Source organism: Sebastes fasciatus, chromosome 22 (genome assembly GCF_043250625.1).
Source record: "Sebastes fasciatus isolate fSebFas1 chromosome 22, fSebFas1.pri, whole genome shotgun sequence".
NCBI classification, from domain to species: domain Eukaryota; kingdom Metazoa; phylum Chordata; class Actinopteri; order Perciformes; family Sebastidae; genus Sebastes; species Sebastes fasciatus.
Genome location: NC_133816.1, coordinates 2863104 through 2890633, shown reverse-complemented (window position 1 = coordinate 2890633; position 27530 = coordinate 2863104). Strand labels below are relative to the sequence as shown.

Here is a 27530-nt window from a genome sequence, read left to right as displayed (position 1 = left end):
GCTTGTTGGAGTTGAACATGGATTTAATCCAACTAATCTGCCAGCTCAGCTGTGACAGTAAAAGTAAAGTGTTTATTAATAACCGGAGACACGATTTAATCCCCGAAAAAAACATCTCTCCACACTGCAAGATGTCACCGGAAGTTTGACCGTCGGCGTGAATTACCTTGGAGGAAGAACAGGTGACATTTCCCTGCGGTTTTAGCTTCATTTAAGAGGGCCAAATATTCACTTGTTTCGTGAACTTCTTCCTCAGATCCATAATTTATTAAATTCAACTGTAAAATTGGAATATTACCGAACTCGTCTTGACGTTTCATCAAAACAATGAGTTAACTCCGCCCACACTGACATCCCAGACTTTTGATTGGCCAGAACTTAAACATAGAAAAATAAAGATCCTTGATTGGCTATCAGGCCTTCCCTTGACTATACGCGCCTGCCTGATATAAACAATAAAATAAGAATATATTCTTAATCATTTATTCTGAAATAAATGCATTTTAAAAAGTTAAAATTGCCTTCAAAATGGCCTCAGTGAGCTTCGGAGGTAAGCTATATTTCGTATGGCAAATCAAAGACAAATAGTACTCTGAATTGTAGCTATACATTTTACTACACTAGCTACATTTCATTGACAGCTATGCTGTATTTACTTTGTAGATTAAGATATTACATTTATGGTACATGTCATATCATCTTGAGTGTAAAATATGCATATAAAATATTTTAGATTCAGTGTGATTTACAGGTGATATTATAAATGCGCTAAGAGATCATGGAAAAAAGACGGCCAGAACTTTCCTGAGAATCATTACGTGTTTACCTTTTCTCGAGCATCAAAGCAAACCAGTGATAGTTATCGGTACATTCATGAGTGCACAGCCAAGAGGGACTGCTAATAGATAATTCGGCTAGTAAATGTGGTGCAACTTTGCTAAAAATACGAACAAATACGGATACTTCGTGTTCACATTCCCCAAAGCACAAGGCTATAGGAACTGCATTTCCGAAACTTAACTGCATCATTGTTCCCCAAACAGAATTCAGACAAAGAATAGAAATACGAGTGAAAAAATCCATTAATATCAACCTTTTCATGTTACACTGAAAATAACTTTAGGGGGCAGTTCCTATGTTGTTGCTGTAATGACTCACCTCATGAGAATGTAATGTATATTATGCCTGGTTCATTAACCATCTTCTGCATATAGTGTTTTTGACCCCTCACACCCCAATTTTTACAAGTTGTAATATCTGAAGACATGTTCCTGATTGATTACAGAAGGAGATGAAAGGGGTATAATGTTGCATTTTGGAGTGGAAACACTCTTTCAAGGAAGCAGAACAGGTCAGAAAATAGACTATTTAACAACTTTAAATTAAGATAACTTGTTGGGAAAACATGCAAGCATGTGCACGGATCCCTAAAGAAGCATACTTGATGAATTAAAGACATTTTATTTTTCTATACATTTCTAAATTGTGATTTTCAGTTCCTAATATTCACTTTGACCTTGGTAACCGCAAATTAATGCACTGATCAGCAGATAAAATCAGAAATCTGACAACACGGGTAGTCCTCTTGCGTAGAATCATACATACACATGATTTTATTGTTTCCACATTAAATTAGGATTTACTTCAAATGTGTTATTGTACACAGAAAAAAAACAGGTGGAAAACCTACAAATACATGGTTTACAAGGACATCAAGATAAAATGAATATATAACAAAACATTGTTAATCTGCTGCCATGATCCTACAGTTGATGAGCATTGTGCCTATATATGATGTTTACAACAACACAGCAGATTTTAATGCAACAAAGCTGCATGCTTCTGGCGGGAATGTCTTAATGAGCTGCTGTAAAACATGAAGCGTTCTCTCAAAAATTCACACAGTCAAGGTGCTTTTCTACTCTGACGACAGGGAATCAACTGTCAGTTATCACAACTAAACTGTCTCCAGTTGGAATATCGATTAATTGAGAAAACAAAACATACAGTATGCAGGGAAATGAATACACAAGATATATTTGATAAATAACACAATTGAAAGATCAGACGAATAAGAAAACAAAAGGTACAAAACATTGGCAATATACAGCTTGTAACAGAACATTAAGTGAAAAGGTGTTATACAAGGAAATGTCATTGTATAACTGCATTAAAACAAAACAGGAGCATCATATTTTATCACTCACTTTTTCAAAAGCAGCTTTTTAAAGGGGAAATGTTGCACAATACTTAATTAATTGGGCGGAGCATTAAGTGGAGGCAGAGAATTTCTCTGAAAACGTTATTTAACGCTGGCTAGCAAGTATTGTTGGCTTGTTTTTTTAACAATGGCTGAAGAAAATACTAGTTTCTCTCAATATGTTCTGTCACTCACTCTCCAGGATCACGAGTGTTAGTTGAGAAAGTTAACATGAACCAACGGGACCAGATTAGCTGACCCCTACGCCGCTTGAGACTACTGCAGGAGGAGGAGACGGCTGGCTAACGTTAGCTAGCTAGCTAGCTTGTCTGTCTCCAGAACTAGCTAGCTTGTCCGCAGACTGACAAGCTGGCGAGCTAACGCCTGCTCTCCTCCCGTCTCCTAGCGGCGAGGAGTGAGGCAGAGGGACCGTGACCCAGCGCTGTCCGCTGTCGGGCTTATTTTCTGTAGCATGGTGGAATTAGCAAGCTAGGTAGCTAACTAGCCAGTCGCTACTGAGTCAAATTTAACAACTTAATGCTTCATCCACACACTCACTTCACAGCGTAGGAAAGCACAGATCTGCTTATCGCCAGATGAGTGACAACTTTGTTCGGCTCATTTTCTGTGTTTCATGACAGCATGGTGGAATTAGCAAGCTAAGCTAGCTAAGTAGCCAGCCGTCTGACCAGCGGGCTGGAGGCCAACGGCAGCGCTGTAAAGATAAATTGAGGGCGTATAAATCTTTGGATGCCTATAGTTAACTATCCTTCAGTAAAGTCAGTCAAAAAGAGAGTCGTACAATATCGGAGAAGCGTTTCAGAGACGGAGAGAAAGGGTTGTTAATAGTTTAGCCTTCTGCTAACTGCAGCCATCGGCTCACGGCTACGGTTAGCAGAAGGCTAACTATTAGCAACATTTACTCTCCATCTCTGAAACGTTTCTCCGATATTGTAGCTCGCTAGAGCCTCGAATCACAGTTTGTCATCTCAACTGTTGTGATATCTGGATTCTGGCACCCAACAACACAGCAAGATGACATTTTAGTTGTGTAACTTTAGCCCACTGCTAGTGTTAGCCTCCAGTCTTTCATTTGTTTAGCCTCCAGCTAACACCGTGGCGTCATCATGATGTCAACACAAAGGGTGTTCTAAATGAGACACTTCCTGGGTTAATCTCCTCAAGCTTGCAAGTTGTTGTTTTTTTAAGTATTTCATTAATTGAGAAAGTGAGTTTTGTTCTTAAGGATTACTGCTTTTTTACTAACAATACAATATGATGTTTCCCTGTTTAGATAACGAAGAAAAAGACAAGATCTGGGCTGCAAATAAACAAAAATCCGAAGCCGAAACCAGAACTTCACTTGCTTATTTTACTACCCATGCTTCCTCTTCATCAGACCTCCTCCCTGCCCTCCCTCAGTGCACCAGCTCCAGCTGGCTGGTGGAGAAAGGCAGGACCCCGCTGACGTAGTAGGCGATCCCCAGGGAGAGGAGGGCGATGACCACCAGCAGCAGCAGCACCCTCCAGAAGCCCAGATCCTCCACGAACTCCTGCCAGGTGGTCCTGAAGCTGGACAGGACACCCTCGCTGCTCTGCAGGTTGGGGTTCAGTAAGGAGTGGCTCTCCATCGCACTGGGACACATAGAGGAAATCACTGTTACAGCCAGTCAACAGATGAGACCTTCAATCCTCCTTTTGCCTCATATACACAGATTCACAGAGCTACTAATGGATAGATTCACATATCATATGCCGATATGACAGTATATACCACGTAGCGGTCGAAATGTGTCCGCCGTTTCCACCGGGGTAGCAATTCTCGCGTGATCTCGCAATATTGTAATCGTGATTTGGTCAGTCATGGAGGGGGAGAGTGAAGTTGTAAATACAGGGCAGCAGGAGGCATCCCAACCAACCCAAGATGAGGACGAACTCTGGTTTTGTTTTTGTTTGTTTTGTCAGCTTTCTGAAATGAAAGATGAGCAAATCCTCCAGGAAAAGTCCAGTCTTTTTTTCTTTTGGTATACTCAGTGCCAGCCCTATACAATACGGTGCCCTAGGCAAGATTTTAGCTGGTGCCCCGTACCTCTTTTGTCACGCGTGGAAGCTCGCAAAGCGCGCCGTGCCGGGTTCTTAAACAGTGTTAGTTTTGTGCATATGTGATTGACATTGACATCTATTTTTTTTAAGATAAAATCTTGTTTTTATATAAAAAAATAATTAAAATCTGACAAGAATGCATCAGTAACACATTGAAAAAAACAAAACATGGTAAGCTGATATATATCTTGATAAATATCTGAAATTGTCTTGTTTGAATAGGCTATAATTTAAACTGCTGCAACTAAAATATCTCATATACTGTTTTAGCGTGTTAAATAGCATGGTAGTACGGAATTTCGGAAGCAAGCCCAGTTTATTGATGCCTTCAAATGAAACTCGGGAGCTCCTGTTTACAACATGGAAAATCGTGTACACGATATGCTTGGCGTTCAAGTGGTTAAGTCGTGAGAACACCGCTGCTAAGCAACGGCAATATTAACGTTACTGTCGGTGTCTAGAAGCCCCAGAGGCTAACAATTTAGCAAGCTAGCAAGTGGGTAACATAATGCAGGAAATGCAGGGTCTGAAATGAACTTTTTTCACTTCCTGCCACTGTGGCAGGCAAGTATTATTTTTGCCTGCCACTTTTGAAATCTCTGCACTAAATGAAGGAAAAACACTTTAGATCTGAAGTCATTAAATGTTGGATATATTTTACACAGAAAACATATACACAGTAAATTACAATATTTAAATTACACCGTGGCTTCTGGGGGAGCCCTGTTTTTCTGGGGCGGGAGGGTAGTGTACACAGTAGTACTGTACTTTGTTATTGTCATCTATAGTGGTTATTTGCATAAAAACACACAATTCAAATGATTTAAATATTTGCTATGATTAAAAAAATCTTGGCTAGCTGCTTAGAGCTAGTGTTAAGAAGTTAAACAGGTCATAATTCCCTCTGTAATATCTATTTAATATTGATGTGAAAACATTTCCTTCATACAACTGGATCTATTCAAGTTTCTCACCAAAAACGTATTTTTACGAGATTATATTTGAACACATCATGATAACTTAATTTACCTTCGCCCAATAGTAATTTTTCCTAAGCAGAGCCTGAACGCCTCATAATAATAACTGAGTGGCACCTCCATTAACGTTAGTAGCTCCGCTATTTAACCAGTCAGGACTGTGCTGCTAACGGCTGCTAACAGCTAACGTTACTAACTCTCCTCCTGCTGAATTAAACACAGTTTTGTTGTTTTGTTGAAAAAATAGGGTGCGTCCCCTCAGGTTTAGTAGCGCCATGCTGTTGAGCGCTTTTTTTCTCTCCGCCATGTCTCCGGTCCCAAACAAACTGAAACATGATACAGCGTGCGTATGCGTCATTGTGCAGCGTAACTGTGGGAAAGCATCGATAAGAGGAATCGAAAGTCACAGAGGGATGAGATGCCAAGAAGGCGGACAACTTAGAACCGGTTCTCTATTCCCATCCCTAGTGTTTTCCCTGTCTGCCAAAGTGGCGGATGGCCTGATGATTTTATCCGCCTCTGCCAACAATTTACCCGAATTTGGCGGGTGGCGGATGCTACCTTCAGACCCTGAATGCAAGAAAACGGAGCGTTTCATACAGAGGGTGAATACAGGCAGATTCAGACAGACAGTATGAACAGCATGTAAACATGTTTTAGTAGAAACATAAAATACAAGTATGAACCTGAAAATGATATGGGGACCTTTAATAATTACATTTCAAACTTTCACCAAGTTGACATTCTTTCTACGGCCTCATCTGGCTGCTTAAATAAATAAAGCTTTTATACAGACATTTTTATCGGATCAGTTTTCCTCCCTGTTGGTTCGTTTGCACATGAATGAGCTCCAGTCTTTAGAACTACTGTAAATCATGACACATTATCTCATGCCCTTATCACTGCTCTCAGACTAAACAAACAAAGGAGCCTTTTGAGTCTCACTGAATGACACTTTTGGTCAGTCCGGTTTATTTGCTTTGCACGCCTCCACCCGTATCCCTTTGTCCTTCTCACTCACCCACGCAGTCCAAAATTCCTCACATTCTCCACACATTTACCTCTCGCTGTCGGCCATCTGCATGGTCTCCAGCTTGGAATGGGGTCCTCTGTTGAAGCCCTTCACCTCCTGCTCCTCCAGTCCTTCCAGCAGACGGATGGCGTCCTTGTTGACGCCACGTCTCTTCGCCAGCACCAGAGGGGTCGAGCCATTGTGGTTACTATATTAAGCATGACAAGCGACAGACACACAGCACAGTTAGACCAAAGGAAAGGCTGAGGAAATATTCAGTATGACTACTTAATAAAAAAGGAAACCACATTTCAAAACTGTAATTTCCTCTGCCGAGTTGGCCAAGTGCCACCACACACTGTTCAAAGAAGAAGGTGGTGCAGCTTTAATTAAATGACGAAGGCTAGAAACAAAGGAAGTGTTGTATGTATCACAGACTTTCATAAAAGGTCATCTTTGGTGGCCGTTTTGTCCTGTTTTGTATTTATCCAGAGCTCAGTTTAATTTAGTGAAACAGGTCCATAAAATGTGAGGTGCTCTTTGTTTTTTGAACCATGAAATAAACTGAACCATGACCCAAAATCCAAGGTAAAGACTAAACCATGCCATGAACTGTTTGAGATATTTGAAGTGCTTCTGTTTAATCTCGCTCGCGTGCTCCTTTGTCCTGACCTGTCCTGACCTAACCTGACCACATGTGCTTATGCTCATGTAAGCAGCGCAAAAAACATATCAAAACATTGTGGTGTCTTCTCCCTGCTGTTTCATGAATGTACACACTACGTAGTTACTGGTCCAGTGAACTTTATCAGCCATATTCTTTCTTAGCACGGTATCTAAATGCTTCTATAGCATGCTTCCAGTAGTCCAATATATTAGAGCTGCATCGATTAAACAATTTATCGGGAAAATCGTGCATGAATATATAAATAATTAAATGCATAAATACATAAATAAATACATACATTTGAAAACAAATATGAAATAAATCACAAAAATAAATAAATGCAAAATAAATGCAAAAATAAATAAATACTTTTAAAAATGAACAAAAATAAATACATAAAAGGGAAAATTAAACAGATGAGTAAATTATTACAAAGATAAATAAATAAAGAAGCAAATTAAAACAGAAATATCAATTTATGTCACATTTTATCAATAAATTAATGGCTACATTTATTTTTAATATTTATTTTTGCTACATTTAATGACATATTTATTAATTTATTGAGTCATTATTTATTTGTTTTTGATTTGGACAGATTCCGTCTTCCATAGCTTCAGCTGTAGCATTAGCATCCTCAGCATTGGTTTACAGGTAGCATCAGCAGCCATTCTGCACCAGTTAGTGCACCGATAGTAATGTGATGGATTAATACCTGATACTCTGTCATACAAAGAAGACGGTTTGGATGTTTTATCATTAAATAACTTGCAAATTCATTAACATCCAGTCACAACATTGACTGCGCAAAACTAAAGTGTGTAGCACTGCACTAAAACTACACACAAGAATATGATGTGTAAAATATGTTACTTGACCTATATTATATATTCAATAAGATATTTTTACACTAAATGCAGTACCTGTGAGGGTATCTGGACAATATCTGTCATTGTTTTGTGTTGTTAATTGATTTCCAATAATAAATATATACATATATTTGCATAAAGCAGCATATTTGCCCACTCCCATGTTGATAAGAGTATTAAATACTTGACAAATCTCCCTTTAAAGTACATTTTCAACAGATAATAAATGTGCGATAAATCGCGATTACCTATTTCAATCTATTGACAGCCTTAATATTTATATAAGATTGATAAAAAAAAAAATGAGAATCAGATCTTGAATACAATTACAATGATGCCGAATGGTGTACTATCCTTGAAATGTCTCAGACTGTACTAATGTCAACTAAACATAGACAAATACAATTTAACCTCTTTAATAGAACTTATTACGCTCCACATAGACGGCAGAATATATACCAGAACTCCTCTCCCGATTGCCAGAGTTGTAAACCTGTGATGGAGATTTATTTCATATGCTTTGGAATTGCTATCTGGAAGAATTTTCGAAATACATCGCTAGAGTAATAGAGAGAGTACTATTGTAAAAAACGACATTTCGTCTGACCCCAGGGTCTGGATGACACAAGGACTTCCTTTGAACCATAATAAAAAATACTTCACATTACTCGCGGGTAGGGATGCACCGATACCGATACCAGTATCGGGCCCGATACTGTGCTCATGTACTCGTACTCGCAAAACGGCTCCGATACAACGGCACCGATACCACTTTACGGCAGCGTAACCGTTAACCTCTCGTCACCATCTTTCGGGTCCTGTCGCACGCGCTCACGCTCCACCTCCTCGACGGTGTGGGCGAGACGGGTCGAGTGGGTTGCAGACATCGCCGCAGACCCCTGGCGTCTTTTATCTGGGCCGAGCCCAGCCCTGGGGGCACCACGCAGTTTGGACGCGCTGAGGACAGTCCGCCCCAGTGACGCTTTGGCCAAGGCCCCGGGGAGCACCTTCGCTCCGAGCCTTTCCAAGCCGACCTAGAGCCGGTCGCAGCACACCGCCTCATATGCGGGACTCCCCAGCCTGCGGTGTGTCGCTCACACCCTCCAGCTGGCTGTTAACGAAGGTCTTTTGGCACAGAGAAGCACTCGTTTCGGTACTCGGTATCGGCGAGTACCCAAATGTAAGTACTTGTACTAGGTCTGAAAATAAGTGGTATCGGTGCATCCATACTCGTGGGCACCGCTGGGAAAAAGTGTATTCTACAAAACTGGAAATCTGAACATCCCCCTTCACAGAAGCAATGGTTAAATTAATTAACATCCCATAGTACACCTGAAAAGATCCTGTGTAGTGTGAGGAGGAATCCAGCAACCTACGAAAAAATATGGGGCTCTTTTCTGGCTTTACCACCATCATTACACCCCCATGGCGATTAAAGTAGTATGAAAATTTGTCCTACTGTGCTCTTTATGTTTACTTAATGCTGTAATACTTGCTTCAATAAAAACATCTTGTAAAAATAGAGGAGAAAGGTAAAACTCCACAGAACACATAAAAGCTTAAACTTTTATATCACCTTCATTACCTGAAAGGATTCAATTTCTTACCAGATATCGATCTTCAGCCCGTTGGAAACCAGGAACTGTATCGTATCCACATGACCACACAGATGCAGCGCTGTATTTCCTTGATAATCGGTCGCCAACAGGTCGGCCCCGAACTTGTGCAGGAGGCGGCATATGTCCACGTTACCCCGTGCGGCGGCTAGGTGCAGGCCGGTGCGGCCCCTGTTGTCACGGATGTTGGGGTCGCATCCCGTCTCCAGGAGCCTCTTGGCGAAAGGCAGGTCTCCATCAATGCAGGCCTGTAGCAGAGGCACGTTGGTCTGCGACGAGTCGTTGATGAAGACATAGGACATGTCCGAGTGGGTGTCAGAAAATTCCAGCGTACCTGGATAGAGGAAAAACCATGTCAACATGTCATTCTTGGCTAAACAATAAGCCGAAACTGTAAAGCCCCGTAAAGCCGAGGAGAGCTGCAGAGTCAGGTGGTAATTCTCTGTAGGTTCATCACTACGAGCGACACCTTTCACACTGTTTTCACATTGTTATTTGACAAATAATTATTATAAAAATATTAATTATATCCGCTTTAATATTCCCTTGTTCCAGCTTCTCAAATGTGAGCATATATTCTATTAAGTAGGGCTGCAACTAACAATTATTTTCAATATTGGTTAATCGGCCGATGAATCGATAAACGGTTTGGTCTATAAAATGTCAGAAAATAATGAAAAATGTCTCTTCCAGTTTCTCAAAGTCCAAAGTTATGTCTTTAAGTGTCTTGTTTTATCAGTCCAAAACCCAAACATATTACGTTTAATATGATATAAAACAGAGACAAGCAGGAAATCTGAAAACAGCATTTTCTGCCATTTTTGAGTGAAAAATTACTTTTAATCGATTATCAAATTTAGGGATGCACCGATACCGGATCGGATATCGGGCCGATACTGAATCAAGTAGCTGGATCAGGTATCGGTGACAATGGGGCCAATCTATTGAATTCAGTTCTATGTTTATATAGTGTATACATTATATACTGGCAATTTCAATTCCTCTTCAAGTTTTGATGAATTTGTTGCTGCATTAAAAAAGGATTATACTTGAATTATAATTCCTGTTCATTTTTAAGATTTCTTACCAAGTTGCTGGTGTACGATTTATTATTTTAATAATAAATATCAATTCATTAAATTTATATCTCTGTTGTTATTTGTCACATTTTGTTTTACAAAGTTAGAAAAGCAATTACAATTACACATAAAACAATGATCCCAGTCACTTCCACATGAACCTTGACCTCTGACCTTCATCTGGAGGGCAAAGTTTGAATGATTTCCTCTTGGGGGATTTTATATACTGTCAATATTCATGATACAGTGATTTGAGTGTTGGGATAAACCAATGTACATCCCTCAAATTAAGTGTTAAAAAGTACTCCTACAAAACCTGGTCAAATTGTAGTTCAACATTTACGAAATAGAGAATGAGACTCTGGTCTTTACATATGTTGTCATCTATTTAACACAGAAGTGTACACATAACTAACAAAAACAAACCTGTGTGGTCTGTGTAACATTAGCCTTTTATTAATCAGTGCATTTTGTTACCATTAAGTAGTGTGTAAAAAATATAATACTGTATTGTAACAAAGCAATTTCACATGGACTATTTCTGTACATTAGTTAGCAGTAATTCCTATATTACATTATTAATAGCAAACATTATGTGTAAACATAACGTTATGAACCCTAACATGTGGCTGAGCAAGAGGCCCCCAACTCCCATCAACATCCAAGGGGAGGAGGTGGAGGTGGTGGACACCTACAAGTTCCTGGGAGTACATATGAACAGTAAACTGGACTGGACCGACAACACCGAGGCCCTCTACAGGGAAGGGACAGAGCAAACTGTTCTTCCTGAGGAGGCTCAAGTCCTTCAACGTTTACAATAGGCTGCTGCAGATGTTTTACCAGTCTGTAGTAGCCAGTGTACTCTTCTTTGCTGTGGCATGTTGGGGAGGTAACACGAACACAAGGGATGCCAACAAACTGAACAGGCTGGTGAGGAAGGCTAGCTCTGTGGTTGGATCTGAACTGGACGATTGATTTGGAGGTGGTGGCAGAGGGGAGGATGAGGAGGAAGCTGGATGCTATCCTGGAGTACCCCTCCCACCCCCTCCATGATGAGCTAGTCAAGATGAGGAGCACCTTCAGCCACAGACTCATCCCCCCTCGGCACAACACAAAGCGCCTGGGTCAGTCCTTCATGCTGGTAGCCATCAGGCTCCACAACCAAGGCTGACCCCCATATGAGAACTATTGGGACTTTAAGAACTTTAAACATGCACTATCTACCTTTTAACATGCACTATCTACCTTTTAACATGCACTATCTACCTTTAAACATGCACTATCTACCTTTTAACATGCCCTATCTGCCTTTAAACATGCACTATCTACCTTTAAACATGCACTATCTGCCTTTTAACATGCACTATCTACCTTTTAACATGCACTATCTGCCTTTTAACATGCACTATCTGCAACCATCTTGGACTCTAACCACTGGCGCACTTCCTTTACACTATACATCCTATATACCACTTTATAGACTGCACACGTGTACATATTACATTTATTTATTGCACATACTACATTTATTTATTGACGGACTGCACACACTATGTTCACCCATTCACTCTGTATCTTTTATATCTCTATTATTGTTTTTATAATTGTTGTATACCTTTACCTCTCCTGTGTTTCACTCTGTTTGCTGATGGTGCTGCTTTGACACCTGAATTTCCCTCTGGGCATTAATAAAGATTCATCTTATCTTATCTTATGTCCTTTAATGTTCACATGAAGTCACAACAACCTGTGAAGGAAGCCCTCTCAGCCAGTGGAGCTGACCTTATATAGGTTTGTAATGGAAAGTTACATTGTGTAGTAGCTAGCTAGCTGTAGCATTAAGCAGCTGGCAGTCCTGAAGATGGCAGCAACGTGTAATCCCAGTTGCACATTCATCTTTATGACATATATATATCCGACTTTTCAGAATGACACGTTAGCAAGTGCTAATGATGACAGCTAACGGTGAGAAGCTAGCGGAGCTAATGCTAGCATGCCAGCTAGCGCTGTACACAGCACTGAAACAGATTAATGTGTTATTTAACGATAGTATAAGCGTGTTCGTGAACTAAACGTGTATTATAGAAGTTGTGTTGGCTGTCAGGTGTATTCCTCACCTGTTAATATGTTCCCAGTTAGCAGAGAAAAAGACACTTCGCTCTTCTTCGAGCTAACGCTGCTAGCAGTGTTGTTGTGATGCTAGGCTGCCTCTGTTTGCTAAGCGACGGTCAGGCCTCTGTCGCCACCTACTGTCCTGGAGGGGTCATAACAGGAACTACACATGATGAACTACACCCTAGTCATTCGTTTGAATCATTTTTGTGGAGTATTTCCCTTGTCCAAATCAAGACAGAAGGTGTCAAATTTTGTAATTTTGAATGAAAAAACAAATTAAAAAATTGATTAATATAAATACAAAAATAAAATTGACTTGAATATTTACATTATTATTTTATTTGTATTAAATGTTTCTGTTATTGTATATTGGACATATCATTCTGCTCTATTTTTAACAAAATAACTACTTAATAAGGTTTAGACAACAATCATCATTCAATCATTATTATATTATTATAATTCATTATTATTATTATTAGTATAATAATAATATTGGAAGCCTATTTCTTCCAGGACAGGAAAATGAAAAATACTTGTAGTTTAAAACTGATATATTGAACATATTTTTATAGTATTTTCTTTTCAATTTTATATTTATGTGACAATTTTGCAGTACTTATTTTTATTTTATTTTACTAGGATTATTGTTATGCATCAAAACACCAAGGAAAATTCATTGTATGTGAAAACTTACTTGGCAATAAACCTGATTGTGATCCTAAGTCAAAATTATATGTTTGTAAATCTTTTTAAGTCAATATCGACTTGCTATCTCAAAACTATGACTATGATATTCCAAACTTGAACTCACTATTTCATAATCTGGATTTAAGAAGTCAAATATTTGACTGTTCTCTTAAATTTGACTGGGAAAAAAAATATTTATAGTATCTGATAATCTTGATTTATAATCAGTACTTGTATTTCTATCATTGCTACCTTTTATTTTCCTGATGGAAATGGGATTAAAATGGGTTGTGTGATGATAAATTAATCTTCGTCTTGTAGATGACATGTTACTTTCTGATTTTTTTTTATTTGTTCCAGTTGTCTATTGCAATGGTTCCCACACTTTTTTTAGACCCTTTCAAAGTAAAGTTTTTTCATGGCACCCTAAGCCACCCAACCCCCAATACAATTTTAGATATGATATCATATTTTATTATAATTTATTTAACATTAATATTCTGATAAAAATATAATGGCAGTTTTTTTCAGCTTGTAATGTGACCCAGTGACTCCAAATACCAATACCAGGGGGAATTAAAAGCTTATTTAAAATGACATTAGAGAAGTTTTCCAGCCTGGTAATAAATGCAATTCTGCCAAGTTCAACATCTGATATCTGATAACTGCTTGGTTTTGCAACAAGGCAATACAATCAGTATCAAGCTACAAGGTGTTAATGTTTTAACTTGCCAAGCACAAAACAATCTGATCTCAAACATTATCTTTACACATGTAATATTCTCAGTGGAGTTTACATGTAAAAAACATTAAAACACCTGCTGCTATCATGAAAATAATTGTTTTATGAATAATAACTCTGCTTTAGAAATCCCCAGTTAGTTTAGAGACTTTATTTCAAAGTGTGTGAGCACAGAAATACACATTATAGAAACATGTTATTACCATTTTATTGTTATAGATCCTCTTTGAGGAAAACTGCATTTCTTTTTCTGTCACTCCAGCATGCTGCTGCATAAAACATTTAAACTCATCTCAGCGTTATTTATTTTTGAAAATGGGGTAAAGACCAAACAGACAATAAAGAACAGTTGTTGCGTCTGTTAAATCATCAGCGCCGAATACATTTTCCATATAAAAACATAATCCTAAAGGCATTTTTTGTTTCATAATATTTAATGTACACATCATTATCGTCCCATTCCCTCCCATCTCAGTAAATAAAACCAGGGGATAGTATGATTTACGTAAAATAATTACAATCTAGATTACAAAAACCACAAAGGTTGATGAAAAATAAAAATAAAATAAAAAAGAAGAAAAATGTGACATCGTAATAAATTCATGGCTACCAGCAGAGAGACAGAGCTATGTGCTAGACATGGTGGTCATAGTGGTTACAAGTAGCTCTCACTGTCCATGGATAACTGTACATCGCTAACCAAAGTCAATGTAAAAAATGATGAATTCTGTCATACATATGGCTGCATTTACAGACAGAAAATCCTCCTCTTTCTTATCCAAGGACAGAGAAAAGACACATAGACTGGAAAAAAAATTAAAATAAAATTAGAGCTAATAGCTTTATAGACTTTTGCTCTGACATACTTTGGTGGGAAATACAGTAAGCACTATGTACAGCAATAATTAACAATCTATCAGAGAGTGTTTGGTTTCCAAATTTAGTGTGAGTGAAAGGTGATTTAAAAAACAACACTAGTTTGGTCACAACATTTAGATGAAAGTGTGTGAAGGTGGAGAGGAAATAAGCCCATTTATTTGGTTTATTGTTCTAACCCCATGTGAGTTCACATCAGTGCAATATATATATATGAATGGGTCATTCATTACTACAGTTAGCTGTTGCAGAGGTTCTGTTTTGTTCCTTTTTATTGCATGTTTTAATATTTTAAATGTTGCCTTTCAAGTCAGCTGTCATGGGTATTGTAGCACCATATTTATATTGTGAAATATACAGAGATCACAGGCGTATGAAACATGAAAAAATATAAAGTTAAAGGACTGCACTGGTCATTTTGCATATTTTTACACAATAATGGTGTGGCAAAATATTCTTAACTCAAGATCCATCTACTAGCTTCACTAGAAGATGGATTTTACTCAGAAAAGCTCAGGAAACAAAAGCTTATTTTGTCAAACTATAGTTTCCAGGCTCATCATACTTTACACATTTAGATAGATTCCCTAACTTCCAGACTGTCATTGGTTTGAAATCATTTCTGTAAACTATGAAAATCAACTTGTAGAGAATTGTAACTTGCTTGAAGGAATGAAAATCAATTAAAGAGGACCTGTTATGCTAACTTCCAGGTGCATACTTGTATTTTGAGTTTCTACTAAAAACATGTTAACATGCTTTAATGTTCAAAAAAATGCTTTATTTTTCTCATACCGGCTGTGCCGCAGCCCCTCTTTTCAACCTAGGTCTGAAACACTCCGTTTAACACCTGTCTCTTTAAGACCCCTCCCAAAAAGCCCAGTCTGCTCTGATTGGTCAGCTGGCCCACACTCTGTTGTGATTGGTCAACCGAACTCAACTCTCCAGACTCCGTTCCAGCTCCGCTCTAACTAGCTTTGTTTGAGGGCGTGCCAAACTAGCTGCTTGGCAGGTATTTGCAAAATGTGTTACTCGCTGACATCACCACGTTACAGACGAAGAGGCGGGACTTCGATCAATGATTTTTGTTGTAAGAAAATCAAATCAAAAGGAGCAAACATGGAAATTATCAAAAGGATATTGAAAAATATGTTTGTTTTCTGATTAAAGAAGTAACTGTAAACATTTTGCTGCTTTTCTTTTATTCTTAAAGTATGTTTTATTCTTTATAATTTTCTCTTAATTGTGCTTCTGATGAAGTAAAATCAGCTTTAAAAAAGTTGCACTTTGGCAGGTAACTTTTACACATCAGTTGCGTTTAGATGTGTTTCCTTAAAGGTGCATTGTGTAAGATTTGGCGGCATCTAGCAGTGAGGTTGCAGATTGCAACAACTGAAAATTCTCCCGTATGCTAAGCATGTAGGAGAACTAAGGTGGCCCTCTCTAGAGCCAGTGTTTGGTTTGTCTGTTCTGGGCTACTGTAGAAACATGGCGGTGCAACATGTCGACCCCGTGAAGAGGACCCGCTCTCTATGTAGATATAAACGGCTCATTCTAAGCTAACGAAAACACAACCATTCTTCTTTAGTGATTACACACTAAAGAAAACATACTCATTTATATCCTATTCCATTTCTGCCAATAGATCCCCCTAAATGTAACACGTCGTTCCTTTAAATGCAGGAAGACGGACACTAACAACAACAATAATTCAACCTATGCGCACTAATTGTTCATACTTTCAAGCAAGTCTCAAATCTCAGTAATTTGATTCGAATAAAATGAATAACCAGAGGAGTCATTCCTGCAAAACACGCAAAACAACCAGCATGTTTTCAGAGGGCGCAGCTTTAACGTAACGTAACATCAATGCAGTTAAAGTGGTTGTAGCCAGCAGTAAATACAAAATAAGCAAAAGTTTTATTCACTAAAAAATGTGTTTGAACCAGAATCAGGTGATTCTACTTCAGGTAGATCAGTTCACAAAAGTTAGGATTCCACCAACTTTCAAACATATCACCACCATCTGAACTGACTTATCTGAAGCAGACGTCCAGCCCTGATGTGCGAGCGGCGCTGTGCGATCCAAAGGCACTCTCCGAGGTAGCCGAGAGTGATTCTCGCCACAATCGTAACAAGAAAACAAGACAAACACAAAGAACATAAACAATAGCACCATTGTCAGTGATAATCTAGAGAAGAGCACAGGAGCTCTTCTCTTTCCATTTCCTCCCTCCAACATTTTTTTATTTTTTATAATAATAAGCCATTCATTCCTAAAAGGGATCAAAAACTCTAAAAACTGAGTCGATGTTGTTCGACTCGATTCTGAAACCATCAGAGAAGCAGGAGAGGGGCTCATTTTCAGTCAGTCACATGTTCTTTTATAGATTTCTTTATAAATCATCTCTCTTTTTTCCCTTGAGGTGTTAGTATATCACCTCCATCCCGCCGCTCCTCCTCCTACTACAAGAGCTTGCTGCAGACTTGGCAGCGGCTGACTCTGGAGCGCTCCTGGCCTCCCTTCAGGGTCTCCTGTGCTGGCGAGTAGACAAACTCCTGGCTGGGCTCCACCGTGGTGAGCCAGAAGCTGTACTCGTTGGCGAAGTAGTGGCAGGAGCCCTTGGCCCCGTTGCACTCGATGAACGGAGTCGCGCGGAAATCCTCCAGGCAGGAGCCGGGAGACACCAGGGACTGACCGCCGCCCTCAGCACCGGCCGCTGTGTGCTGCACAGGAGAAGACAAAAGTTCATTATTATTATTATTATTATTATTATTATTATTATTATTACTATTATTATTACTATTATTATTATTTTTATTATTATTATCATTATTATTATTATTATTATTATTTTTAATCATGAATTTCATTGTTTCCTTAAGACTACAATAAAGTTACTGTATATCAACATAGGCTAACAAATATTAACCGTAAATTGACGAAGAGAAAATGATGGTGATAATAATAAAAAAGAATAAAATAAAAAAAAGAAATATTAAAATAAAAAATATTAAAATAAAAAATATAATAAATAAAAAAATAGTTGGGAATAAAAGACAATTATTTAATATTATTATTATTATTATTATTATTATTATTATTACTACTACTACTACTATTTTTTCTTTTTAATTAAGCTTTTTATTGTTTCCTTAAGAAAAATTACCAAAACAAGTAATATGTACATAGAATAACAGATAGTAAATGTGAATTGAAAAAGAAAATATAAAAAAAAACAAGGGAGGAGAAAAAATGGTAATAATAATAAAAAGAAAAATAATAATAATAAAAGAAAAAATAAATGAGAAATATAAAAAGAAAAATTATATTAAAATAACATATTAAATAAAAATAATAAAAACAACAATGATATTATTATTATTATTATTATTATAATTATTGTAATCATTATAATTATGGTTATTACTATTATTCATTATAACAATAACAATAATAATAATAATAATAATAATAATAATAGAAAAGTTAATTCTTTTTTTTTATCATGCTTTTTATTGTTTCCTTAAGAAAAATGACTACAACAACCTGAACCATAACAAATAAATTAATATGTACATAGAATAACAATTACTCTAAAGTGAAAATCAAAGTATTAAAAAACAAGGGAGAAGAACAAAATGGTAATACAAATTTAAACTATAATAATAATCATAATAAATAAGTAAATAATAAATATTAACATTTTAAATTAAATATATAAATATATAAATATATATATATATATATATATATATATATATATATATCAATAGAAATATATATCATGAATAAAATACAATATAGTAATAAATTAAAAATATATTTAATTAAATAATAAAAATTTATTAAAATCCCCCTAAATGTATAAAATAAAATTAAAAATAATAATAAAATAAAATAAATAAGAAATATAAAATATAATAAATACAAAAGCAAAAATTTGAACTAAAAGAAAATCAATAATAATAATAAAAAAGAAGAAAGTTAATTATAGAATTATTCTGCACTAACTGCAAGAGAGCAAAATGCATCACTTCTTGTTTGCAGACATCTGTAATTTCTTCATCTATTAAAACTAAAAAAAACTACAGATTTAAATCCTAGTTTTCTCATTGAATTTGCCTTGCTAAAACTCGTCTTTATTTGTAGGCCTCATTATGAGAAAATGCTTATTCATAGTTTACCATGAGGAAGGAGTATCCTATCCAGAGACTCCTCCAGCCGGGAGGACAGGTGGGGATGGTCATGTCCTGACTGTGGACCGCCACAGCCAGAGACGGAGCCTCACACACAGAACACCTGGATGGAAAGAGCTTCGTTTCATATACGTACATCTATGGAACATTTATTCATAATAGGAGCGGTCCGAAACGGCTGCCGGTACCTGCTGATGTAAGGCCGTATCTGCTCCTCTGCCACAGGCATCATGGGTATGGGTGCGGTCGTGGAGAGCCAGAAGGATTTGTCGTTGCGGCTGGCGTAGTAACAGACCTCGTTGGGGGAGCAGTAGAGGAATGGGATGGTGCTGAACCTGGGCAGGCACGACCCTGGCTGACCTGAGAGAGAGAGAGAGAGAGAGAGAGAGAGACGCTTGTTGATGGTGATCTCCAATTTGGGTAGAAGAACGGGCAAGAAAATATAAGTTAAAAACTAAATCTGGTTCTTCTTCTTCTTCTTCTGAGTCAACGTTAGCTATGCTGAGTTTGTAAATAACTGAAAGGGTTAGTTCAGATTTTTTGAAGAGGGGTTTTATGTATACTCCCGTGAGGTAAAATGACTGCTTTTGTGAATGGACCGAGGTAATAATAGTTTTAGCTAGTTTTCAATCAGTTTTTATTTTATTTTAGTTTTGACTTTTCAATTTTATTTTAGTGTAGTTTTAGTTCGTTTTCAGAGTGTTTGCTAGTTTTAGTTTAGTTTCACTTTGTCAGAGAGGTCTATTTTTCATTTTTATATATTTAGTTTTAGAGTCAGGTTTAAAATCTCAGAAGTATGTAGATACATATACATATAACATACATGAAGTGTGTAGGAATGGTCACAATGTTTAATGTCTAATCTTCGCACTACTTTAGTGAAGCAATTGCGACATAGCAACGTCTAATCTGTTCGGTTTCTGTGTTCAACGTCACGAGAGTTGACGGAAATTAATGACGTCTGCTTTTTGCGTTAGTGATATATTAGAGCTAAAAAAAACTGAATCTGTCATTAATTTAAGTTCAATTTTATTTTATTTTATTTTTTTTATTTTTTACCTGGCAATATCATTTCAGTTTAATTTTAGTTTTTCTGAAAGAACTATTTAGTTTCAGCTTACTAAAAATATTTTTCACTGCTTATTTTCGTTTCAGTTTACTGTAATAACCCTGGAATGGAGTCTGGTGGCTTTGAAGAGAGGCAACATAACGGCTTCAGTTCCCTGTCTGTAAGGGCTGTCTGTCGGCGAGGTAAAGCGGGTGTGGACGGGATCAGCAGAAAAAAACATATTTTAGACACCCGAAAAAGATCAATATCAGTGTATGCTATATTTAGAATATTTTCACCACTTTACCTCGCGGTCAGACAGCCCTTTCTGACGGGGAACTGAAGCCGTTATATCGCTCTCTTCAAAGCCACCAGACTCCATTCACAGAAACAGTCATTTTACCTCACAGAATGCTGAAGTATACACAGCCTACCAAGCTACCAGACCAGACTCCATTCACAAAAACAGTAATTCTACCTCTCAGTACACGGGAGTTGCTGGTCTACCGCTGCATCGATTGGTTAGTTAGTTTGTGTTATTGTGTGACTTTCGGATCCGAACTAACGTGTCGTCCACAGCAGTACGTCGCTTAGCTTTCGTGTCGGTACTCCTGTCTGCTTCTCCAAACTGCACGCTGACCGCCATCTACGTTATTGTATGTTAATACACTGACTATAAGGATGTATATATACTGTACATGTAGAAGCGTTTAGAAGGGTTTGAAGGGAAAATAGCATTTTGACGCTAAAACATACTTTGACCAAAATTTGAATACATAAGGAACACCACTGTGAAAATATATAACAAAGATGACAAAAAGGTACTGGACCCGCCCTTTAAAGCTGAAGTAGGCGAGATTGGAGTGAATATGATTAAAAAGAGTTATTTTTATAAAACGGTGGCTATATCCTGAGAGTAGTTCATGAGACAGGTAATCTGAAAAAAATCATGTGCCTCTGTGTCCTCCGGTGCTCCTAACGGCATCTACAAGATTTCACAGACCGGAGGAAATCAACCAATCAGAGCCGAGCTGGAGCCTTGCCATCACTGAGCAGCTGTCAATCACTCACCAACTCCGATCAAACGGTCAAACTAGGCAGCGCAGATCAAATATGAATCAATATTCTGTTACTGTAATGCCTATTTCTCTCCTCAGATGTTTTCAGAAACATCTTGTAGTGTACTGTTGAGCTGTAAAATGAGAAAGTTTTTGACCGGCAGCCATGTTGAGATCAAGTTGAGGAAATACCAAGCACCGCCTACCAGCCGGAGCACAGCCAATAGGAACGCTCTCTCTCTCTGAAATGACCTGTGATTGGCCAAAGTCTCCCGTCACGGGCTAGATTTTTTAAAGCCTGGAAACAGAGCCATGAGGAGGTGCAGAAGTCTCTCAGAACACTTGAATTACAATATGCTGAAAGGTTATTATGGAATGTTTGTTCAATGATGCCTAAAAAACTGTTGCCTATTGAAGCCTTAAGTGAGATTTCTGTCGTTCTCAGCCTCACGCTTCAGCTATGATGGATAAAAAGGGTCTTTCTCTTGAGCTAAGCTGTGCCAGACTTTGTATCTTTTCTTTTTGCAGGTCACACATAAAAGGCTGATGAAGGTAAAACTACTTCATAAGACTGTAACAACATCTTCCATACCGAGGTCCTGGTTGTGTGCCTTCTCCTGTCCCTCCACGAACAGCAGACTGTATCCGTCCCACAGCTTGGCCATACCCTGAGGACACATGGGAACCTGGGAGTTCTGGCTGTGCTTCACCAGAGTGTAGCCGATGCTGTAACTGCGGCCGACGCCGCCAGGAGGGCCGGGACGGCCGGCCGTACCGGGGGAACCTGGAGGAGAGGAAACGACAAGAAATTTGGGCAGCTTTCTAGAAATGATGTTAGTGGGGTCGGGAGTGTTTTCCATATTAACATAGAAGATTAATGGGTTAAAAGTGTTGAATAAAAATTGGAAAAGTTGTTTTTCTTTTGATCCACTGAGAAGCACACTACTTCGATTATATTAGGATGTTTCTATTTTTAACTGTGATTCTCATTGTAAAACTTTTCTCTTTTCATGCACCATATATAAGATATTAAACAAAAATATAATAACAACTGTCTGTCTAAAGAGTAAACAGCATTATAACCCCAAAACTGAAGCATCATCTGCATCCATCTTTTAAAATTTCACAACATTTTAGAGATAATGAACCCCTTTTTAGGAAATATTCTGTAACAGATTACATGATATTATTAAATTATGTATTACATTTGTCAAAACTGTGATAAAACATCAACACATTAACCATGACATTCATATGAGGTAAAACACAGTCTAACGATCATCATTATTACTATCAAATAGAAATATTAGTATTTATAAAGTATAGAGGACCACAAGAGTCACGGAAATAGTACTACGGCATTTAATGGATTAGTAAGAAATTGTACCATAAAAATAGGCATTAATAAATGTATTTGCAAATGTATTTATTAATCTATGAATAAATGGACTAAACCACAAAGTAATTAATTATTTGACATTTTAATGGGCAATAACAAAAGAATTCTAAAAAGAATTAATAAATTAAATATTAATCCATCAATAAATAGTTCAAATTAAAAGGATATTTCCAAAAAACACCATAAAACACTTAATAATTTAAAAATACACAAAATAATGGAATTTAAAAATCTATTTGAAAATGCAGTTTAAAAAGAGAAATAAATAACTGTATTCACCAGTTGAATTAAAATACAGTTTTTAATCAGGTATTTAAAAGGGGCAACTTCCATTTGCATTAGCATTTAGCATTTAGCATCCCTGCTGCTTTTACTACACTTATTAGCTAATGGATTTGCTGAGTCATCCAACTTCTTTATTTGGCCTTTCTGTGACACTTTGGGCCTTGCTATTGTAAAATGAGCTAAAACTAATTAGTCCACTTATTCACAGAAATATAAAAATATAATGAATAAATAAAAAAAATTGGAATAAATAATAATAATAATGTCAATAATTATAATAATAATAAATGATTTTTCTTTTTTAATATTAAGCCGTTTATTGTTTCTTAAATAAGAAAAATGACCATAAAAAACGGAACCATAACAAATTTAGTAATATGTACATAGAATAACAGAAAGTGAAATATTAAAAAACAAAGGAGGGGAAAAAAATGGTAGTAATAATAAAATTAAAAAATAATAATGAAAAAAATTAAATAAAGGAAATATATTAAAAAACGTATTAAATAAAAAACATAACATTTTAAATAAAATAAAATAATAACAATTATTATTATTATTATTATTATTATTATTATTATATTAATAATAATAATAATAATAATAATTATTATTATTATAGAAAAGTTAATTATTTGTTCTTTTTTTTATTATGCTTTTTGTTTTTTCCTTAAGAAAAATGACCACAATAACCTGAACCATAACAAATAAAGTAATATGTACATAGAATAACAATTACTGTAAATTGAAAAAAAATAAAATAATAATTTGTAAACAAAGTTATTCATTTCTATTTTTTTGATTATACAATTAGTTAATAAACTATTAAAAGCTTCATTACTATTTCCGTGACTCTCGTGTTCCTCCATGATAAAGCGACACTGTAATAACTTGAGGCTACAATTTAACACAAACAAGTTTTATTATGTTTTCTACCAACTTGTTACAACATTTGTTATCAGTTGCTTCAGGATCTGAAACTAAACAGACACAGAGTGAGACGGACTGCTGTACTGACCTTGTTCTCCCGGGGTTCCAGGGAAACCGGGGGGTCCGGCGTCACCGACAGATCCGGGAAAACCGGGAGATCCAGTCCTGCCAAGTTTACCCACAGGACCGGGACGACCCTTAGGACCTGCAGCAGGAGAGAGACCACGTGTCCAGACAGCCATTTATTTTCATTTCTAATTTCATATTTATTATATTTCTGTCTCTCTGCACTGTAAAGCCCCCTATATTAACTGTACATACTTATCACAACCTTTATATACATATCATATATATATATATATATATGATATATATATATAGGGGAATATATATATATATATATATATATGATATATATATATAGGGGAACATATATCATATGTATTAGGGGTGGGAAAAAAATCTATTCACTTATGTATTTGAATTTTTTTTTTTTTACGATTTTGAAATATAATTTTTTAATGCCAGAATTGATATATTTGCTTCATTTGAGTCTATGCGGAGGTAGAAGGAAGTTACCGCTTTTATTGTTGTAGTCTGAGTAACGTGACGTCATATCCGTTCCGTATCCGTCAACCAAAACAAACCGCCGCGAGCCAAAATGAAAAAGTATAAACCATTGGAGGGTCAGCGTGGATACGACCTGCACCCTCACATGTTAAATCAAGCGTGGTAAACACTACACATCCAGTAAAGGACGGAAACACTTTGGCTTTCACACATTGCAGGAAAAGCACAGCTAGACATCACGACCTGACGACGTAAAAGTGCCCACGAGGCTCTGGAGGAAAAAAATTAAAATAGATTTCACAAGGAGAAGCGTTACGGGATGCTTCGCAAGTTAAACAAACAGATCTCAGTCAGCTATAAAGCTGCTAGAAAAATATTTTTTTCCTCTCCTTGGTCCGTCGGAAAAATGGCATGGCACCCCAGCTGGTTAGCATTGGTAAGCATGAAGACTGGAAACAGGGGGAAACAGCTAGCCTGGCTCTGTCCAAAGGCAACGAAATCCCCCGACCAACACCTCTAAAGCTCACTATTTAACACATTATATCTCATTTCTTAATTTCTTGGAAGTCTTTGCAGATTTTATTTTTCAACCTTTGGACAGAGCTAAGCTAGCTCGTTCCTCCTATTTTCCGCCTTTATGCTAAGCTAAGCTAAGTGTCTTCTGGCCCTAGCCTCATATTTAACAGACATGAGACATGAGAATCAATTTTCTCATCTAACTTTCGGCATATTTCACAAATATTTAGCTCTCTCTTTAAATACCAAAAATAAATAAAAATAAATAAAACATAAGCTGTTTCCTGGAAGCAATGGTAATGTTATTTAGATATAAAAGGATGAAAAATAATAATAATAATAATAAAGATATATTAGTAAACAACGGTGTCTTCAACATGGCAAAGATCATTAGAAAATGCTCACCTTGACTTCCAGGCAGTCCAGTCTGACCATCCACTCCGGTGATACCGGAACCTCCGCCTGCACCGGGGAAACCCGGCTCTCCGTAGCGGATTGGCCCCGGTCGCGGAGGCAGCCTGATTGCAGGTAAACCTTTACGACCAGGACGCCCTGGAGAGGGAGGGATGGAGCGAGGGAAGGAGGGAGGAAGAGTAGAGGGTGAAGGGAAAATACAGGATGGATATGTGACATCATGTATCACATTCCACTTCTACCTGTGGAAAGTTCTCCTACCTGGTAATCCCTTGGCTCCTTTGTTTCCATAGTAACCAGAGTCACCGGGGAAACCCTTGAGACCTGGACCTCCGCTGAAGCCAGTCTCACCTCGTCCTCCTGAAAAGCCAAAAATAGGATGTTTTTTTTTATCAATAACACAAAGAAACACAAACATTTTAGATTTTCATATTTATTGTTTAAAGCCTGTTTGGATCCACCTGACCTTTGAACCCGGGGCTGCCGTGGAGGCCGGGGCCTCCGGGGATGCCTGACTCTCCTTTCCTTCCGGGGGAGCCGGGGAAGCCCGGGAGCCCAGAGTCTCCTCTGTCTCCCTGGGCTGTGCCTGGACCAGGCGGCCCGGGAGGACCTGGAGGACCTTGGAAACCTGGACGAGAGAGGGGACGAGAGGGTAAGGAGACAAGAGGAGAGGAAATAGGAAACGAAACGAAACAGGAAAGGAAATTGGGTTGAGAGAAAGGAAGAAATCAAAGGAGAGGAGAGGAGAGGAGAGGAGAGGAGAGGAGAGGAGAGGAGAAGAGAAGAGAAGAGAAGAGAAGAGAAGAGAAGAGAAGAGAAGAGAGAAAAAAGGAAGGGTAGGGGAGATGAGGGAAAGAAAGGAAAGGGAATTGGGTTGAGAAAAAGAAAGAAATGGACAACACAGGGTAGGAATCGAGAGGGGAAAGGAAAGGAAAGGAAAGGAAAGGAAAGGAAAGGAGAGGAAAGGAAAGGTAGGGAAATGGAAAGGAAAGGAAGGAAATCAAAAGAAAGGAAAGGAAAGGAGAGGACAGGACAGGACAGGAAAGGAAAGGAAAAGGAAAGGAAAGGAAAGGAAACTGGACTGAGGAAATGTATTTACCATACTCTCCATCCAGTCCAGGGAGGCCGGGGTCTCCCGAAGGTCCTGGAATATCCGACCCGATAGTCGGACCAGGAGGTCCAGGCAGACCAGGGAACCCTTGGCGTCCAGGACCACCTGACACACACACACACAAACCAGCAGCCATTACTCCCACCTTTCAAATTATTTTCTTTATACTCAACCTGCATTTTTAAATTTCCTTGAAGTCTATGTCACCTGATTCTCCTCTCTCTCCCTTCGCTCCGGGGTAGCCTGGACCTCCTGGATAGGAGACGCCTCTCTCTCCCTTCAACCCTGGAATACCAGGAGCACCTTCCTGACCTCCTGCATTCCCACCTGGATACAGATACAACAAAACACTCAACAGCAGCTCCTCTTCAACATGGTTCATTTATGTATATACAATCTCTAAAGACTGCCTAGGCCATGAGAAGCATAACTCCGGTGTGTAGCGAGGTCCTTGCCTGGGGTTCCAGGGAGGCCTTTAGGTCCACCGAGGCCATTAAGTCCATCCAAACCAGGGGATCCGGATAAACCTGCAACAAGACAAAAATGTTTGTCTGCAGCCTCTGCTTGTATCCTTCCCTGTTGTGTTACCTCGTCTCATTCGGAAACAGAAAGTAAATATTTCTCCCACCTTTGGCTCCAGGACCTCCAGGACCAGCAGGCAGACCGGGAGACCCATCAGGTCCTCTACGTCCTGGGAAGCCGGGCTGGCCCTTCGGCCCAGGGAAGCCAGGGGAGCCTGCAGAGGGGACAAGATGTTACTATCTGACTGTGTCTTCCTCTATCTCTCCGTCACCCATTGTCTGTCTCTCTCACCCATTATTCCAGGCCGTCCTCCTTCACCAGGACCTCCCTTCGCTCCAGGGAAACCTGGACTTCCTGGAAAGCCGTTGTCACCGGGAGCGCCGTCATTGGCACGTCCACCTGAAGAGAGACAAGGGGATGTATTAAAATGTATTAAAAGTATTCATTGTAGTCCAACTAGAAGCAAAAAGCTGGCGTAAAAATGAGATGCACTCACACACACAGTTTGGGAGCTGCAAAAGTATGAATCAG

General features: G+C 38.1%; 2 protein-coding genes across 4 annotated transcripts in view; both read right to left on the bottom strand.

Annotated features, from left to right (window-relative positions):
* Nucleotides 1-1580: 1580 nt before the first annotated feature.
* On the bottom strand, nucleotides 1581-12797 carry LOC141760418 (ankyrin repeat domain-containing protein 46). Its single transcript, XM_074623237.1, has 4 exons — nucleotides 12641-12797; nucleotides 9436-9778; nucleotides 6342-6500; nucleotides 1581-3835 (listed from the first exon to the last, which is right to left on the bottom strand). Exons 2-4 carry the CDS (start codon nucleotides 9744-9746, stop codon nucleotides 3619-3621), a joined length of 687 nt encoding a protein of 228 aa, XP_074479338.1. The 5' UTR covers nucleotides 9747-9778; nucleotides 12641-12797; the 3' UTR covers nucleotides 1581-3618.
* Nucleotides 12798-14206: 1409 nt separating this feature from the next.
* The window catches only part of col4a6 (collagen, type IV, alpha 6), a 174881-nt gene continuing 161557 nt past the window's right edge, over nucleotides 14207-27530 (bottom strand). For all 3 annotated transcript variants that reach the window (XM_074623113.1, XM_074623114.1, XM_074623115.1), the window contains 13 exons: nucleotides 27291-27398; nucleotides 27106-27213; nucleotides 26933-27004; nucleotides 26685-26804; nucleotides 26466-26582; nucleotides 25833-25994; nucleotides 25628-25726; nucleotides 25358-25504; nucleotides 23955-24071; nucleotides 21845-22036; nucleotides 19335-19506; nucleotides 19135-19249; nucleotides 14207-17673 (listed from right to left, as the gene is read on the bottom strand). In XM_074623113.1, coding sequence (XP_074479214.1) covers nucleotides 17413-17673; nucleotides 19135-19249; nucleotides 19335-19506; nucleotides 21845-22036; nucleotides 23955-24071; nucleotides 25358-25504; nucleotides 25628-25726; nucleotides 25833-25994; nucleotides 26466-26582; nucleotides 26685-26804; nucleotides 26933-27004; nucleotides 27106-27213; nucleotides 27291-27398 — 1790 coding nt within the window. In that variant the 3' untranslated portion in view covers nucleotides 14207-17412. The remainder of the gene's footprint in view (nucleotides 17674-19134; nucleotides 19250-19334; nucleotides 19507-21844; nucleotides 22037-23954; nucleotides 24072-25357; nucleotides 25505-25627; nucleotides 25727-25832; nucleotides 25995-26465; nucleotides 26583-26684; nucleotides 26805-26932; nucleotides 27005-27105; nucleotides 27214-27290; nucleotides 27399-27530) is intronic.